This window comes from Bos javanicus, chromosome X (assembly GCF_032452875.1).
Source record: "Bos javanicus breed banteng chromosome X, ARS-OSU_banteng_1.0, whole genome shotgun sequence".
In the NCBI taxonomy this organism is placed as follows: Eukaryota; Metazoa; Chordata; class Mammalia; order Artiodactyla; family Bovidae; genus Bos; species Bos javanicus.
In genome coordinates, this window is record NC_083897.1 from 58,673,629 (window position 1) to 58,689,912 (window position 16,284).

Below are 16,284 nucleotides of genomic sequence, written 5' to 3' on the forward strand. Positions count from 1 at the left end.
GAATAGTCTACCAGGTGGTTAGACCATGGGCCCGTCCCCTCATGGATCTGTTAACAGCTCCTACTCTGAAGTCACCTTTATTGGAACTCTTACTTGCAATCTGTACCACGCCCATGAGGGGGCGTGTCACCTGTTGAGTACAGATGGGCCTCATATTTGGCCTAAAGTTCTGGCCCTCGTGTCACCCAGCTCCCTCAGCACTCGATTTCAGGATTTCCCTCCAAGCACTCCCTACCCTCGGCCTTTACCCTGGGGGAAGGGGCAGTGTGGGGCCTCACCATGAGGAAGGAGTACCCAATCCACAGACTGCGCCAGCCCAGGGGGCACTGTGGGATGGTGATGTCCTGGCTGTGCACAGCAATGGCTTGCGAGGGCGCCTCACACACAGAGCAGCGGCTGATGTACTGGGGGATCTGTGTCTGGCCGACCGGCATCATAGGGATGGGGGCGGTGGTGGAGAGCCAGTAGGACTTATCATTCCGTCGGGCATAGTGGCACACTTCATTGATGTTGCAGTAGATGAATGGCATGGTGCTGAAGCGGGGCAGGCAGGAGCCAGCAAACCCTGGAAGGAGAGAAGATAGGCAGGAGCAGGTAAGGTCTGGCCGAGGGACCAGGCTGGGCTTGTCCTCGGAGCCACTACGACTGGACTAGATTGTGGTTTGGATTCATATCCAACTGCTTGTTCCAGAGCATGGTTGCCTCTCCTTCCGGTCCTGGACTACACCCTGATGTCTGCTGATCAAATCTTACTTTCTGTGTACCAGAGAAATTGGATAATGAAAAGAATCTTTTTAGAAACTGAATGAAGACTCCCTAAATCAACCCATTTTGTAAAACCAACATTTAATAGAGTGAGTCTACATTTCACACTCAGCACACCTGAAGACAATTCAGTTAATTCTTGGATAATTATTGTTACAGATCATATTATTATTACTACTACTAATTGCTTTCCTGGTGGCTCAGATGGTAAAGAATCTGCCTTCAAGGCAAGAGACCTGGGTTTAATACCTGGGTCTGAAACATCCTGGAGAAGGGAATGGCAACCCACTCCAGTATTCTTGTCTGGAAATCCCATGGATGGAAGAAACTGATGGGCTACAATCCTTGGGGTCGCAAAGAGTCAGATACAAATGGGTGACTAAGCACCTTAGCACTAATCATTAATGTTTAATGGATGGTTAATGCTTTTGAATTGTGGTGCTGGAGAAGATTCTTGAGACTCCTTTGGTCTGCAAGCAGATCAAACCAGTCAATCCTAAAGGAAATCAACCCTAAATATTCATTGGAAGGACTGATGCTGAAGCTCCAATACTTTGGCCATCTGATGCAAAGAGCTGACTCATTGGAAAAGACCCTGATGCTGAGAAAGACTGAAGCAAAAGGAGAAGGGGTGACAGAGGATGAGATAGTTAGATGGCATAACTGACTCATGGACATGAATTTGCACAAACTCTGGGAGATAGTGTAGGACAGAGGAGCCTGGTGTGCTGCAGTCTATGGGGTCACAAAGAGTCAGACGACTTAGCAACTCAACAACAACAAATATATGTAAAACACTGTTCTAAGCATTTTACATGGGTGATTTTTGTAATCCTCACTCCAACCTATGAGACAGGTACTAGAATTAGCCTTGTTCCATTGAGAAGGAGGCAGAAGGTAAAATAGGTTGAATAACATGTCCAGAGTAAGTGGCAGAGCCAGGGTTTGAACCCAGATCTGCATGAATGATTCTAGACCTGGTACTTATAACCCACTATCCAACATGGGCCCACCAATGGTTGGGAGGAACAAGGAGTGGTACTTGTGGGGACAGATGGCCAGGGGTGGTTGTGGGAGCTGGTACCTACCCAGGTCCTGGTTGTGGGCTTTCTCTTGCCCCTCCACGAACAGCAGGCTGTAACCCACCCAGAGCTGGCTCATCCCGCTGGGGCACAGGGGCACCTGTTCTGACTGGCTGTGCTTCACCAAGGTGTAGCCCACTCTCAGGCTCTGTCCAGGCACTCCAGCCCTCCCGAAGGGGCCCGGCTTCCCTGGAGCTCCTGAGATGGAGAGAGCAGAAAAGGGGTGAGCCAGGTACAGCCAATAATAACAGCAGGTACTCACTTGGTGGCAAGCGTTGAGCAGGGGCCATTATGTACAAGCATTAGTTCACTCAATCCTTACAACCTCATCTCTCCAATTTGTGGATAATGAAACTGACTCTCACCACCTACAGCTAGTAAGTGGTAGAACTAGAATGCCAACTCAGATGTATCTGGCTAGAGAGTCCTCATTTTGAAAAGCACACGACCCAGTTTTTCTTCCACAGTCACCCAACCTTGGGTTCTCTGGGATGGGATGAGCAGAGAGGGCTACTTCTCAGGCTGGCGTTGCAGGCTTTCATAGGAGATAACTGAGGACTCACTGAATCAAAGACAGCAAAGGCAGAGCTGGGGTTAGCGAGGCAAAATCACACCCTCCTTTCCTGTCAGGCATAGCTAACAATCATGGCACTTTTCCTGTGAGCCTCAGGAATGTTGATTTGCCATTTTTGATATAAAAGGAGGTAAGTAGCAGAACAGCTATATCTTACCTCAGTTTTTCTTCTCCCTGGAACCAACCCCCCTTCTGTCCACATCAGAATCCCTTGGTAGAAGGGGGTTGGTGCAGGGCAGGGGAGTCATAGCTCTTAAGAGCTGGAAGAGAACCCAGAGAACTATTTGGAACAGTTTTTCACCTTCTGGAATGTAGGGCTCTGATCCGTCACAGCTCAGGATGGAGTCGGCGTGAATGGATGAGAGCCCAGTTTTCCAGCCTCCTAGTAGTGTCAAGCTTTACTGCCAGATTTCCTAATTCCAAGATTTGAGATTTTGACTCACTACCAAGCCTCAAACCCTTATAGAAGCCCTCTGCCTGCTAGTGCTGACATTGCCAGACCTTCAAATCCTGGAGGGCCTTGTAGTCCAGGGAGACCAGGATCACCAAGAGCCCCAGGTGGGCCAGGGAGTCCACTGGCGCCATCTTTGCCAGGGATGCCAGGTAAACCTTTAGATCCTGCAAGGAGAGAAGGCCCACAGTGGGGTACTCAATGTGGAGGAAGAGGGACTTCTCCAGGTCTTCCCTGGAGAAAGGGGACTTGTGTGTCATGCCCAGGACTCACCAGAAGAGGGCAGATTTGGCCATCACCTGGGAGTGCAGGCTGAGGACAGGGCTGAGCCTCCCAGGCTAGTCCTTAGTTCACGTCTGGGTAGCTTGGCCCTGGGACCCCACTCTGAACTTAGCCCTTCTGAGCCCCTTCACACACCTGTCCTCACTTCCTCTCATCCTCCCAGCAACTCTGGGAAGGACACAGGGCAAATGCTGGGGTCCCGAGTCAGAAATGAGGACACTGAGGCCTAGAGAGACTGTTAGCTTACTCCAGTTGAGGCAAAACTGGAATTAGAAGCTGGATTTTCTGTCCCCCAACCCTGGGTTTTCTCCCTTTCTTTTTATTGCCCACCATACTCCCTCCTTTTTGCAGCAGCACATTAGTGAGGGACAAGCTGTCTGGATTAGCTATTGTGCTCTGCCCACGTTCTCTGAAGCCAAGTACAATTGCTGGCCCTGGGGGCCCTCCTTCCTGGCAAGAAGATTGGGAGCTTTGTGAGGAAACCAAGGAAATGCTTGATGAAGCTACCCCCTTGAAGCTGCAGGGTTCCTAGCCAGTTGCTTCAGCATCCCAATCAAAGCCATCTCAGCTCCCAACTAAGTTCCCTTTCCCTGGCACCCTACTCACCTTGTAGGCCCACAGGTCCTTGGACCCCAGGGTCTCCCATGAGGCCAGGGATTCCATCAATGCCTGGAAGACCCATGGGTCCAGGGGGAGCCTGGATGGCTTCTGCAATGGGTGTGTGTCCAGGAGCACCTCGAGGGCCGGATAAGCCTGTGGGAGGGTGGAAGAAACGGAAATGTCAGGCAGAGGCAGAGGAGGTGGCTAGGGAAGGCCCCTGGAGGTTCAGTTGGCATCACAGCCTAGGACCTCAAACTCAACCAGCTGGCTTACTGATAGAAGCCAAATAAGTCAATTTGCTTGAGTGCCTACTGAGTTCTAGTCCCTGGTAGATAAGGGGATAGAGCAGTGAGTAAGACCTTTATGAGACAATGGTCTGTTGATAAAGATGAAATATGCATAACCTGACAAAAACCATTAATCTTACTGCAAATTGTGAAAAGTGCTACAAAGGAAATGGAGAGTGCAGTGACTGTGGGATGGAGCAGAGAGGGCTACAGGGTAGAGAACCTGCTGCTGCTAAGTCACTTCAGTCGTGTCCGACTCTGTGCAACCCCATAGATGGCAGCCCACCAGGCTCCCCTGTCCCTGGGATTCTCCAGGCAAGAATACTGGAGTGGGTTGCCATTTCCTTCTCCAATGCATGAAAGTGAAAAGTGAAAGTGAAGTTGCTTAGTCATGTCCGACTCTTAGCGACCTCATGGACTGCAGCCTACGAGGCTCCTCTGTCCATGGGATTTTCCAGGCAAGAGTACTGGAGTGGGGTGCCATTGCCTTCTCCGAGAGAACCTGCTTTAGTGATAAGTGGCCTTTTACAATCAGTGACACCTAAGCTGAGATTATTAAAGCATTAGAAGGGGCTGGAGGTAGTATTCCAGGAAGTAGAACTAGCATGTGCAAAGGCCCTGTGGCTAGCCAGGGTGTGATGTTTTTGGATAACAGAAAGAGGCCAGTGTGAGAAAAGCACAGTGAGCAGCAAAGGGTAAAAGCTGGTGATGAGGGATGCCATGGGATACCAATGGATGATTTCTGCTTTTATAAGACCTCTCCCACCACAGTCTGGAGAAACGATTGTTGGGGGAGGTGCATAATGAAAGCACGGAGACCAGTCAGCAGGTCACCACAGTGATTCACATGAGAAATGTTGGTGGCTTGGATCTGAGAGGTATTGGTGGAGGTGATGAGAGGGGAGTGGATGCAAGGCCCATTCTGGAAACACAGCCCCCAGGAGTTGCTAATAGGATTGGATGTGTGTGATTGAGGGGGAGTGGTGTAAAAGACAGGCTTCATTTCTGGATTCAGCAAATGGATAAGTGGTAACTGAGTGCCAGCCCAGTACACACTAATGCAGAAATGATGCAGAGAGGGGAGATCAGTGGTAGGATTCATGGTTGCAAGGCAGCAGTGGCCTTCAGTCCTGGGAGCTGATGGTGGCAGAGGTATTCCCGAGGTGGACAAACTCCGTTTCTGGCACGGTGATAAATGACTCCTGAAAGAATCTCACTCCAAGCCCTCCCTCGAACTCAGGAACATGCTCTCAACTCACCTCTTGGCCCCGCCTTCCCCTTCATCCCGGGAAGTCCTGGGTCTCCAGGTGGTCCAACCTTGCCTGGAGTCCCCATGAAGCCAGGCTCACCTCTCATGCCTGGCAAAGCCCAAAGGAAAGCAAGTCAGGGCCTGGCACGGTGGTGCTGGTGGGGGAAGGGGGCTTGAGATTAAGCAGAGACAAAGGCCGGAAGAGCATCATCAGCCGGTCTCTGTTCACAGGGTGGCAGGAAGGGGCCATCTCCAACTGTGGAGTGGGAAAGGGCCCAGTTGCCAGCCATGCAGTCATACCTTTCAATCCTAGCTCTCCAGGGAGGCCAGAGAAACCTGGAATTCCTTGGTCTCCTTTGGGCCCTTGAGGGCCAGGAATTCCAGGGAAGCCAGGGTCTCCAGGGTCGCCTTGATCTGAGGCAGGCCCAGGGGGGCCTGGGGGCCCAGGAGGGCCTGGGCGGCCTAGGAATAAGATAGGAAGAGGGATGAGGGCAGGGGACAGAGGAAACGGCCGCTGTGGAAGGCCTTGACATTGATAGGAAGCCAAAGCCCATTCCCAAGGCAAATAATGTTCCCTCGCCTTCTGTGGGGCCCCAGTGACCAGACCTTCCCAAACCCTTTTAGCAAAATGTAGCCCATTCTGGTCCCCTGTGTCCCTGCAGCGGGAGGGGTGTGAGGCTGGACTGTAGACAAGGCAATGCCAGCCTTTTTTGGGCTTCCTGGCTTTACCTCGTTCTCCATCTAGGCCTGGTCGCCCAGGGTCACCAGGCTGTCCTTCTATGACTGAAGGCAAGGAGAGGCCCAGTGCACCGGGGAGACCAGCGGCGCCCTGGAGACCTGGAAAACCTGCAAAGAATAAATAAAAGGGGCTGCAGGGGCTTTGTGTACCTAAGAGAGGGCCAGGCTCTCTCAGAGAAAATGGAAGCCATTAGGTAGCAGCCAGAGCAGCCTAGGCCAGCAGAGGGCTCTTGTCCCTTGCTCCTCCCTTGGCAGCCAGTGGCCCCAAACAGCTGACAGGAGCTCAGAGAGGCCCCACTGGCATTGAACTGGGATGAATAGAGCCTCAGAAAGTTCTAGCTCTCCAACCTCTCTGGTAATAGAAATATGGTAAACAGATTTCCCCAAAATCAGGAAGAAAAGAAGGTATAACTGTAGCACTTGGAACTGAAGTTCCCTGAGGTGTTTTTACACCTACTATCCCTATTGTATAATGTTTCATTCAGTTAGCCAGTCTTGTCTGCTGCTGACCAGAGAAGGTTATAGACGGAGGTAGGGTGTAGCCCCTAACCAGTCAGAAGAGAACCTCACCTGCTCCAGCAGAATGGAGGTGGGAAGGGTGCTGAGACCCCTGGTGTCTTATCTGGCTAATTTCTGGGTCTTCCAGGCAAGCTGGAAACCAGTGTTATAGGTGATTCATGATATTAGCTAAATGCTTTCTTAATTGCCTAAATCCCTTCTCCGTTTGGCCAAGGAAAATAGCCACTTACTGGCCTACGTACATAATATTTGCTCAAATTTCTGTTTGTGGGATGATTTCTATTAGGTTCAAAACCAAAAAAATTTCAACAGATTATAGAAGATGTATGTAATATGCATACATCAAAAACATAGATGATAATCTTGCTGGGAAAACATATCAAAGCCACATATACAAATGCAGAAATCTATTTTATTCTTGTAACATGGAAGGAGTGTATTTATTACTTTGGTATATTCTAGAAGGTATTTAAATGAAGAGGAATTAATTCAAATTGATTGAAAAACTGTTTTGCTGGTTGAGATTCTTGTTTGTGACAAGAAAATACCAAAATATTAATGTTGCATTTGATTGTTCTGACCAAAAAGCTGAAAATATTAATGTAGACTTTCTCATATTTTGCTAAGAAATAGAAAATCCATGAAAACTTGTAAGGGAAGATGGCAGATTGGTTAATTTGGGCATCATTAATAGCTCATTGATTAATTGAATACTGATGAAACATAAATGAGGAAAAAATAAATATCAATAAGTCTCCAACTATTAGAAGTCTGGAAAAGAAACAAAGTAAAAACAAAAAGCAAAACTAGTCACAAAACCACATGGTACTACTTTTAGTTATGTCTTGATGAGTCTTTGAAGTAGTTTTTATTTTCATAAAGGTAAAAATCTGAAAAGAAAGACATACTGTATTTTTGTCCTGAAGATATATCTTCATATATCTATACATATATATGGGCTGAAATTATGCAAAACAAGTAAATAAGACACCACATATAGTAGAGTAAGTGTGGGCTAGGCACAGATTATAAAGTTTGTTTCCGTGGCAATTTTTGCAGCCAACTCCTCTTTTCGAACTGTTTCTTGATTTTAAAATTACACTAATATATTATTAAACCTGAAATAAAGGTACTACTGACCTCACATAGTTAAAAAAAAAAAAAAGCTCAAGTGTTTCTTTAAGAATGAGGTATTTTCAGTGATCACATGATGGAAATGCAAGATGGCATATTTTCCCAACTTATTCCATCATCACAGCCCTAAAAAAAAACCCAAAATATACTAATGTGGCCTCTCAGTATATACTGCAAATATGGAAATCAATGGCATAATTTAATGTTATTTAGATAAATGTTTTGTAGGGACAGGGTTTGCTCCTAGGAAATTTCCTAAGGGGTAAACCTTTGTTATACATTGATTTCTATAATCAAATTAGAGATTCAGTTACTGTTGGGGGATATGATATTTGATATGTATGTTTTAAAACAAATTCTTTTAATTAGATATTGAGAAGAAGAGAAGAATATTTATAAACCATATGTAAACAATCATCTAGATAGAATGAACATCTGTGTTCCAACCACCCAATTTAAGGAAAAGAAGATAGCAATACCTTTGAATTTCTTTTTCTTTCCTGGCTTTTTTGTTTTAAGTTTATTTATTTTTAATTGGAGTGTAATTGCTTTCAATGTTGTGTTGGCATCTGCCATACATCATCGTGAAGCAGCCATAGGTGTACATAAGTCCCCTCCCTCTTGAACCTGCCTCCCACCCCATCGCATCCCTCTAGGTTGTTCTTTTCAGACCCTTTACAGATTTCACCATCTTCCCTCCCTCCCAGAGGCAACCAGTCCTGAGGTTTGTGTTCATCATTCCCTTTTCATCACAGTTTGAATATCCATGCATATTTGCATTCCTAAACAACATATTGGTTGGAATCACACTAAACATATTCCTCTTCAACTTCCCCTTTCTCCCCCTTCAACATTATGCACCTGAAATGTATCCATCTTGACATGTGCTGTTTGCTGCATTTGTATTTGTGGTTTTATTACCTCAGATAGCCAAAGGCAATGAATAATGTAATGACCAGGAATTCATAGTCAAGATTTAAAAACAGAAAAGGCATGCCTGTGCTTCCACCCAGGACCCAGACCTTTCTCTATCTCCTGCCAAAGAAGCCATAAAGCTTCCCTTCCTAAGCCCTCACTTCTGGAGAAACTGCTGGCTTTCAGAAAAGTACAGGTTGGTCCAGAAAAAGGAAAGAGTAAACACAGAGACAGCAGATGCCCCAACATAAAATGCAGCTGGAAATGAATTAATGCATGAATATAGTTCCTGGAAAACCTACGCAGATTATACAAACATGCACATAAATGCATAAAGTGATGTGCTGGACATCAGGCCCCAGAACTATGAGGAACAGAACATTTTGCATACATGATTTCCCCAGGTAACATGTGATAGTAGAATGGCCAATGTTTCTTGACCAACTACTACGTGCCATGCTAAGGTGTAAGGTGCTTAGTCGCTCAGTCATGTCTGACTCTTTTGTGACCCCATGGACTGAAGCCTGCCAGGCTCCTCTGTCATGGGATTTCCCAGGCAAGAATACTGAAGTGGGTTGCCATTTCCTTCTCCAGAGGCTCTTCTCGACCCAGGGATCAGACCCAGGATTCCTGCATTGCAGGCGGATTCTTTACCACCTGAGCCACCAGGGAAGCTGCCATGCACTGTGCTAGGTGCTTCCATATGTATTACCTCACTCCTCATTGATGTTTCACCAAATATGTAGGGTAGATTCTCTTATTCACATTTTATAGAAAAGGAAACCTATGGGTTCCTTTGGGATGGAGGGGTGAGTAACCTGCTTGTTCAAGGTCATGTAGCTAGTGAGAAGGAGAGCTGGGATTTGAATCCAGTAGTCCGACTTCAGAGCCCCTGCTCTCAGCTATGGTGATGCATGAAATGAATGTCTTGTTCTACACTGAGTGGGAGGTATATGCATCTCTACAACATTTCTAAGGAGAGTTAAAGAATCAGAATTCATTCTTATTATTTGAGAGGTGGGGGAAGTGAAAAAAGTGAAAGTGAAAGTCAGTCGGTTGTGTCTGATTCTCTGTGACCCATGGACTGTAGCCCACCAGGCTCCTCTGTCCATGGAATTCTCCAGGCAAGAATACTGGAGTGGGTAGCTATGCCCATCTCCAGGGGATCTTCCTGACCCAGGGATTGATCCCAGGTCTCCTTCATTGGAGGCAGATTCTTTACTGTTTGAGCCATCAGGGAAGCCCGAGAAGTAGGGGAAGGGAGACTCAGAAAGGGACTTCAGACTATGTGATGAGTCAGGGGCTGAGATTAAGGTGAAATCTATTTCTAGTAAACCCAGTAAATCCTAATTAACTGCTTGCTGTGTGCCTATCCTAGGGAGATATTTATCCTCTTAGTCTTGGCTTCCTTCCAGCAGCCACAACTGTCTTCTCAGGGCCCCATGACTGCCAACTGCCCTGGACACCAAGAGATTTCTGGAAAACCTCTCGCTAAGTGGACAAGCCCAGTCCCTCAGGACCATTAAAACTAGACTGACAAAGTGAGAAAGAGAGGCCCTGTGGTTAATAAGGGAGAGCTGGAGGGAAGCTGGAGGCTAGAGAGGACTCATTGAACTGCTCTCTGACACCCCTTCCTGGGAAAGCCTGAGGTGGAGCCTACCCTCTTTTTGTCAGTAGTTGGGTTCTGAAATCCCCAGAGATGTAAAGACATGCACAACTCATCCCTGGGAGCCACATGACCCCAAGGAACCCCAACCCTGGCTGCCCAGCCAAGTGTAACTTGGGCTTACTTACCTTGACTACCTTTGGGTCCTCTTATACCTGGCTTTCCTGGGGCTCCGATGCCAATTCCTGGAGAACCTTTTTCCCCTTTGGGACCAGGCAAGCCAGCTGGCCCAGGCACACCGGTTATACTAGGTCCTAGGAGGAGATGCAGAGAGATGCGGGGACACAACTCAGTGGGGCTGAGGCCCTTGTGCCCAGCTCACTTGCAGGGAGTCTGCCTCACAGACACCAGAGGCTGAGGGCTGAAATGATAGGGAGGAGAGCTGATGCAGGTAGAAGGACAAACTCCATTCAACTTTCTACCCCTCCCGCCCCCCCACACACACACATCAAGGCATCCCCAACTGGGGGCTGGCAAGGACATCTAAAGGGCTTCCCTGATAGCTCAGTTGGTAAAGAATCTCCTGCAATGCAGGAGACCCTGGTTCAACTGCTGGAGAAGGGATAGGCTACCCACTCCAGTATTCTTGGGCTTCCCTTGTGGCTCAGCCGGTAAGAATCTGCCTGCAATGTGGAGGACCTGGGTTCAATCCTTGGGTTGGGAAGATCCCCTGGAGAAGGGAAAGGCTACCCACTCCAGTAAATAAGGTAATTCAGGTATAATATTTAGCCTAATGCTCAATAAATGTTAACCAAATTTATATAAAACTCTAATCTAGCCACCTCTAACCACTGTTTTGGGCTTCCCTTGTGGCTCAGCTGGTAAAGACTCCACCTGCAATGTGGGAGACCTGGGTTCGATCCCTGGGTTAGGAAGATCCTCTGGAGAAGGGAAAGGCTACCCACTTCAGTATTCTGGCCTGGAGAATTCCATGGACTGTATAAGTCCATGGGGTCGCAAAGAGTCAGACACGACTGAGCGACTTCCACTCACTCATACTAAGGACATCTAGGAGTCTAAGGATATGGGATACATTGTGGCCTAGAACTCAAGATCAGCCCCATCAGGCTTCTGGAAGAGTTGGTGTTCTCCTCCTTGCCTTCCAGGGTCTTGCTTACCTGGAGTTCCATGAGTCCCCTTGGTTCCTGGAAGCCCATTCAGTCCATGTAAACCTGGAAGTCCAGGGAAACCTGAGGGGAGAGAAGATCAGAAATGATTCCAGCAACTCTGAATCATGAAGGGTCAGCAAAAGGTCCTGCCCCCGAGGGCACTGCAAAGTCCTCATTTCAAAGGTCCTGAGCATTCTTGAAGCATTAATTAATGCCCTAAGGGAGACTGGACCACCCTTAGTCTCTACCTTCCACCCTAAGTGTTTCTGCCTCTCATTAGAGACCAGCTCCCAGGTGGCGCTAATGGCAAAGAACCTGCCTGCTGATTCAGGAGACGTGAGATAAGGGTTTGATCCCTGGGTTGGAAAGATCCTCTGAAGGAGGGCACTGCAACCCACTCCAGTATTCTTGTCTGGAGAATCCCATGGACAGAGGAGCCTGGTGGGCTACAGTCTAAGGGGTTGCAAAGAGTCAGACTTGACTGAGTGACTGAACATGCATGTACACATAGCTTTAAGAGCAGTGCTGTCCTGTGCTAAGTCACTTTAGTCATGTCCGACTCTTTGCGACCCTATGGACTGTAGCCCGCTAGGCTCCTCTGTCCATGGGATTCTCTAGGCAAGAATACTGGAGTGGGTTGCCATGCCCTCCTCCAGGATGGTAGATAATTAGGTAACTTCAAGAAGAACTCAGAGTGGCAATGCCAAGACCTTGAGTTGCCAGCTCCCAGAGACTTGCTGCCCGCTCTCTCAGTCAGGGAAAGGCTACCTATGCCAGGGCGGTGATCTTCCTTCCTAACTCTGCTCTCCATGGACCCCATGTTTTCCTGCTTCCACTCATGCCCGTCCTCCTTTCTTCCTCCTTTCCCATTACCTCTCATGCAGCTCAGTCAATGACTCCCCTGGATATGGCTTAACCCCAGCTAGGGTCTCCTAATAAAAAGTAGTTACTACCCTTTTTTGAGGAAAGGACCCTTTTCCCCACTGCCACGCCCTAATACACATACCTTTGGTTCCTATTAGGCCAGGGGGACCCAGGGGCCCAGTTGCCCCTGGGTGGCCTGGAGAACCTGGAAGCCCTGGATTTCCTCTCATGCCTGCAACTCCGGGGAGTCCTAAGAATGAAAAAAAGGCAGAAATCAGAAGGAGTCTTGACGCTGATCTGAAATTTTTCAGAATAAAGTTGTCATGTGTCATGGTACCTAGGGAGCCAGGAAGGCCAACATCTCCAGAAATACCAACTTTCCCATCTTCACCTTTGTTTCCTGGGAAACCCACATCACCAACTGGTCCGTCTTTTCCTTTCACACCTACAAAATCAAGAAAAGTGCTGAGTGATCAGGGTATAGTTCAGGGAGTATGTTCCTCCACAGGAGGTGGGGGTAGGGGCAGGAAGGTGAAGCCATTTTGAGCCACCATGGCAGCTGGATCCAATGAAGAAACTCTGAAAGGTATTGTGGCAGCTGTCTTCATACTTGAAAGGTGCCGCCCAACTGAAAGGGCATGGCAACCTACTCTAGAATTCTTGCCTGGAGAATCCCATTGACAGAGGAGCCTGGTGGGCTACAATCCATGGGGTCACACAGAGTTGGACATGACTGAAGCGACTTAGCATGCACACATGCCCAACTGAAAAAGTAAGTAAACTTGTTCTGAGTGTTCCTAGAAGTAGGAGTGATGAGTGGAAAGGTTCCAGAAGTAGTTTGGATAACTATAAATTAAGGGAGTGGACACCATTATCTTAAAGGTCTTAGACTATCCTGTAAGTCTGTGAGTCTTGAAGAAAAAGTAGGCTGGTTTGCTTGGGGAAAATGTTGACTGCCTCTGAGTGGATATATGTCAGGTAGGAATTTTTCTGCACTGGACAGAAGTTGCAGAACTTAGGTTTGGCCTCCAAAATTCCTTCCAATGCTCAGTTTTAAGGAGTCTGTGAAATGTAGGAGACAAAAGTACAGCAGCCTTACCTTTGAAACCAGACTCCCCAGGTTGTCCCTTGGGTCCTGGGCTACCAGAAATTCCAAGTGTCTGGCCTTGATCTCCTGGGGATATCAAGATACTGTTTAATTCATCAGGAGAAGGTATAGTTCAATTTGCAGCAAATAGGAAAAAAAGCTTTTATATTGGGGTATAGCAAAAAGATCTTTTGAAGGAAAAATCACGGCCAGGGAAACTCCTTGACACAATTACCCATTGGGTAAAATGTTATGCTTTTATGCTGCAATGCAGGGCTGGGATGCTACCAGGCTATTGGTAAGAAATGCTGCTACATGCAGCATATCTCCACTGGGAAACACATTACTAGGCTTGGTATGGGCAGAGAAGATGATAGGAGGAGCCCTAAAATATCACCAGAAGAGGAGACTGTCTAGAGCTGAGGGTGTCCTCTGCTGCTGAATCTGGAAGGCAGGTGGGTCAAACCACTGCTATTCGCCTACTTTTGACTAACAAAGATTGCAAAGGGGGTTTGGCCAAAGCAGAAGTGCAAATTGGTTCATTTTCTTGTAAACACACAGTCTCCCCCAGGGAGAACCCTGGGCCTGTTAGAAATCCACCTTTGCTCTGGAAAAACACAGTAAAAGGGGAAATGTTCCTTATCTTTCTTTAACAAAAGAATTTTTTTAATTATTTTTTTTGGAGGATAAATTGCTTTACAATGTTGTGTTGGTTTCTGCCATACAATAATGTGAATCAATCATAAGTATAACATATATCCCCTCCCTCTTGAACCTCCCTCCCACCCACCTCCTCATCCCACCCATCTAGGTTGTCACAGAGCACCGGGTTGAGCTCCCTGTGTTATACAGCAACTTCCCACTAGCTAGCTATTTTACATATGGTAATGTACAAGCCAGGCTTCAGCAATACATGAACCATGAACTTCCAGATGTTCAAGCTGGTTTTAGAAAAGGCAGAGGAACCAGAGATCAAATTGCCAACACCCGCTGGATCATCGAAAAAGCAAGAGAGTTCCAGAAAAACATCTATTTCTGCTTTATTGACTATGTCAAAGCCTTTGACTGTATGGATCACAATAAACTGTGGAAAATTCTGAAAGAGGTGGGAATACCTGACCTGCCTCTTGAGAAACCTATATGCAGGTCAGGAAGCAACAGTTAGAACTGGACATGGAACAACAGACTGGTTCCAAATAGGAAAAGGAGTATGTCAAGGCTGTATATTGTCACCCTGCTTATTTAACTTATATGCAGAGTACATTATGAGAAATGCTGGGCTGGAAGAAGCACAAGCTGAAATCAAGATTGCCGGGAGAAATATCAATAACCTCAGAGATGCAGATGATACTACCCTTATGGCAGAAAGTGAAGAGGAACTAAAAAGCCTCTTGATGAAGGTGAAAGAGGAGAGTGAAAAAGTTGGCTTAAAGCTCAACATTCAGAAAACTAAGATCATGGCATCTGGTCCCATCACTTCATGGGAAATAAATGGGGAAACAGTGTCAGACTTTATTTCTTTGGGCTCCAAAACCACTGCAGATGGTGACTGCAGCCATGAAATTAAAACACGCTTACTCCTTGGAAGGAAAGTTATGACCAACCTAGATAGCATATTAAAAAGCAGAAACATTACTTTGCCAACAGAGGTCCATCTAGTCAAGGCTATGGTTTTTCCAGTGGTCATGTATGGATGTGAGAGTTGGACTGTGAAGAAAGCTGAGCACCAAAGAATTGATGCTTTTGAACTGTGGTGTTGGAGAAGACTCTTGAGAGTCCCTTGGACTGCAAGGAGATCCAACCAGTCCATTCTAAAGGAGATCAGTCCTGGGTGTTCATTGGAGGGACTGATGCTGAAGCTGAAACTCCAGTACTTTGGCCACCTCATGCGAAGAGTTGACTCATTAGAAAAGACCCTGATGACGGCAGAGGATGAGATGGCTGGATGGCATCACTGACTCGATGGACATGAGTCTGGGTAAACTCCAGGAGTTGGTGATGGACAGGGAGGCTTGGCGTGCTGCGATTCATGGGGTTGCAGAGTTGGACACAACTGAGCAACTGAACTGAACTGAACTGAACTGAATGTATATATTTCATTGCTACTCTCTCAGTTCGTCCCACCCTCTCCTTCCCCTGCTATCTCCACAAGTCCATTCTCTATGTCTGTTTCTCTATTCCTGCCCTGCAAATATGTTAATCAATACCATCTTCCTAGATTCCATATATATGCATTAATATATTGGGCATATACCCTGAGAAAAGCATAATTGAAAAAGACACATATACCCCCATGTTCATTGCAGCACTATTTACAATAGTCAGGATGTGGAAGGAACATAGATATTCATTGACAGATAAATGGATAAAGAAGATGTGGTACATATATACAATGGAATATTACTCAGCCATCAAAAGGAATGAATTTGAGTTAGTTGTAATGAGGTAGATGAACCTAGAGCCAGGTATACAGAGTGAAGTAAGCTCCTTACCTTTTAAACCTGGGAGACCAGATGCTCCTGGTAGCCCGGGAACTCCACTGAGACCCTGTGAACCCTTCAAAGCAATACAGAAATCAGTATTTCTGCTTAGCACTCAGGACCTCCCATCATCTCTTCCCCCTCCCTTCACTGAGCCATTGCTTGAGACCTGTCCATTGCATACTCTGTGGCTGGGGTGGAGAGGAGGGGGGCATCCTACAGAGGGGAAATTGATATGCAAGGGGAGAAATGCATATTTATGGTAATTTATGGTAAAAATTGGGGAAGAGTTTGATCCGCAGATTAACCCTGGTCTTGTCATTCATAACTTCCCAGTGCCTAACACAATTGGTATCATGGGAAATCAAGGTGTAGATGTTCTAGCAAATCTCTTAGAAAATACAGAACCTAACAGACAGTCCAGGAACTTGATTCACTCTGCATACATTTGGCTATCACCACCCATGCCAAAGCCATGATGG

The 16,284-nt window shown here is 46.9% G+C and overlaps 1 protein-coding gene across 3 annotated transcripts in view; it reads right to left on the bottom strand.

Moving 5' to 3' along the window:
• Positions 1–16,284, bottom strand: part of COL4A6 (collagen type IV alpha 6 chain) — a 338,917-nt gene that overhangs the window by 2,003 nt on the left and 320,630 nt on the right. For all 3 annotated transcript variants that reach the window (XM_061409397.1, XM_061409398.1, XM_061409395.1), the window contains 13 exons: positions 15,815–15,878; positions 13,335–13,409; positions 12,573–12,680; positions 12,378–12,485; positions 11,381–11,452; positions 10,391–10,516; positions 6,020–6,136; positions 5,591–5,752; positions 5,301–5,399; positions 3,761–3,907; positions 2,923–3,039; positions 1,854–2,045; positions 279–565 (listed from right to left, as the gene is read on the bottom strand). In XM_061409397.1, coding sequence (XP_061265381.1) covers positions 279–565; positions 1,854–2,045; positions 2,923–3,039; positions 3,761–3,907; positions 5,301–5,399; positions 5,591–5,752; positions 6,020–6,136; positions 10,391–10,516; positions 11,381–11,452; positions 12,378–12,485; positions 12,573–12,680; positions 13,335–13,409; positions 15,815–15,878 — 1,674 coding nt within the window. The remainder of the gene's footprint in view (positions 1–278; positions 566–1,853; positions 2,046–2,922; positions 3,040–3,760; positions 3,908–5,300; positions 5,400–5,590; positions 5,753–6,019; positions 6,137–10,390; positions 10,517–11,380; positions 11,453–12,377; positions 12,486–12,572; positions 12,681–13,334; positions 13,410–15,814; positions 15,879–16,284) is intronic.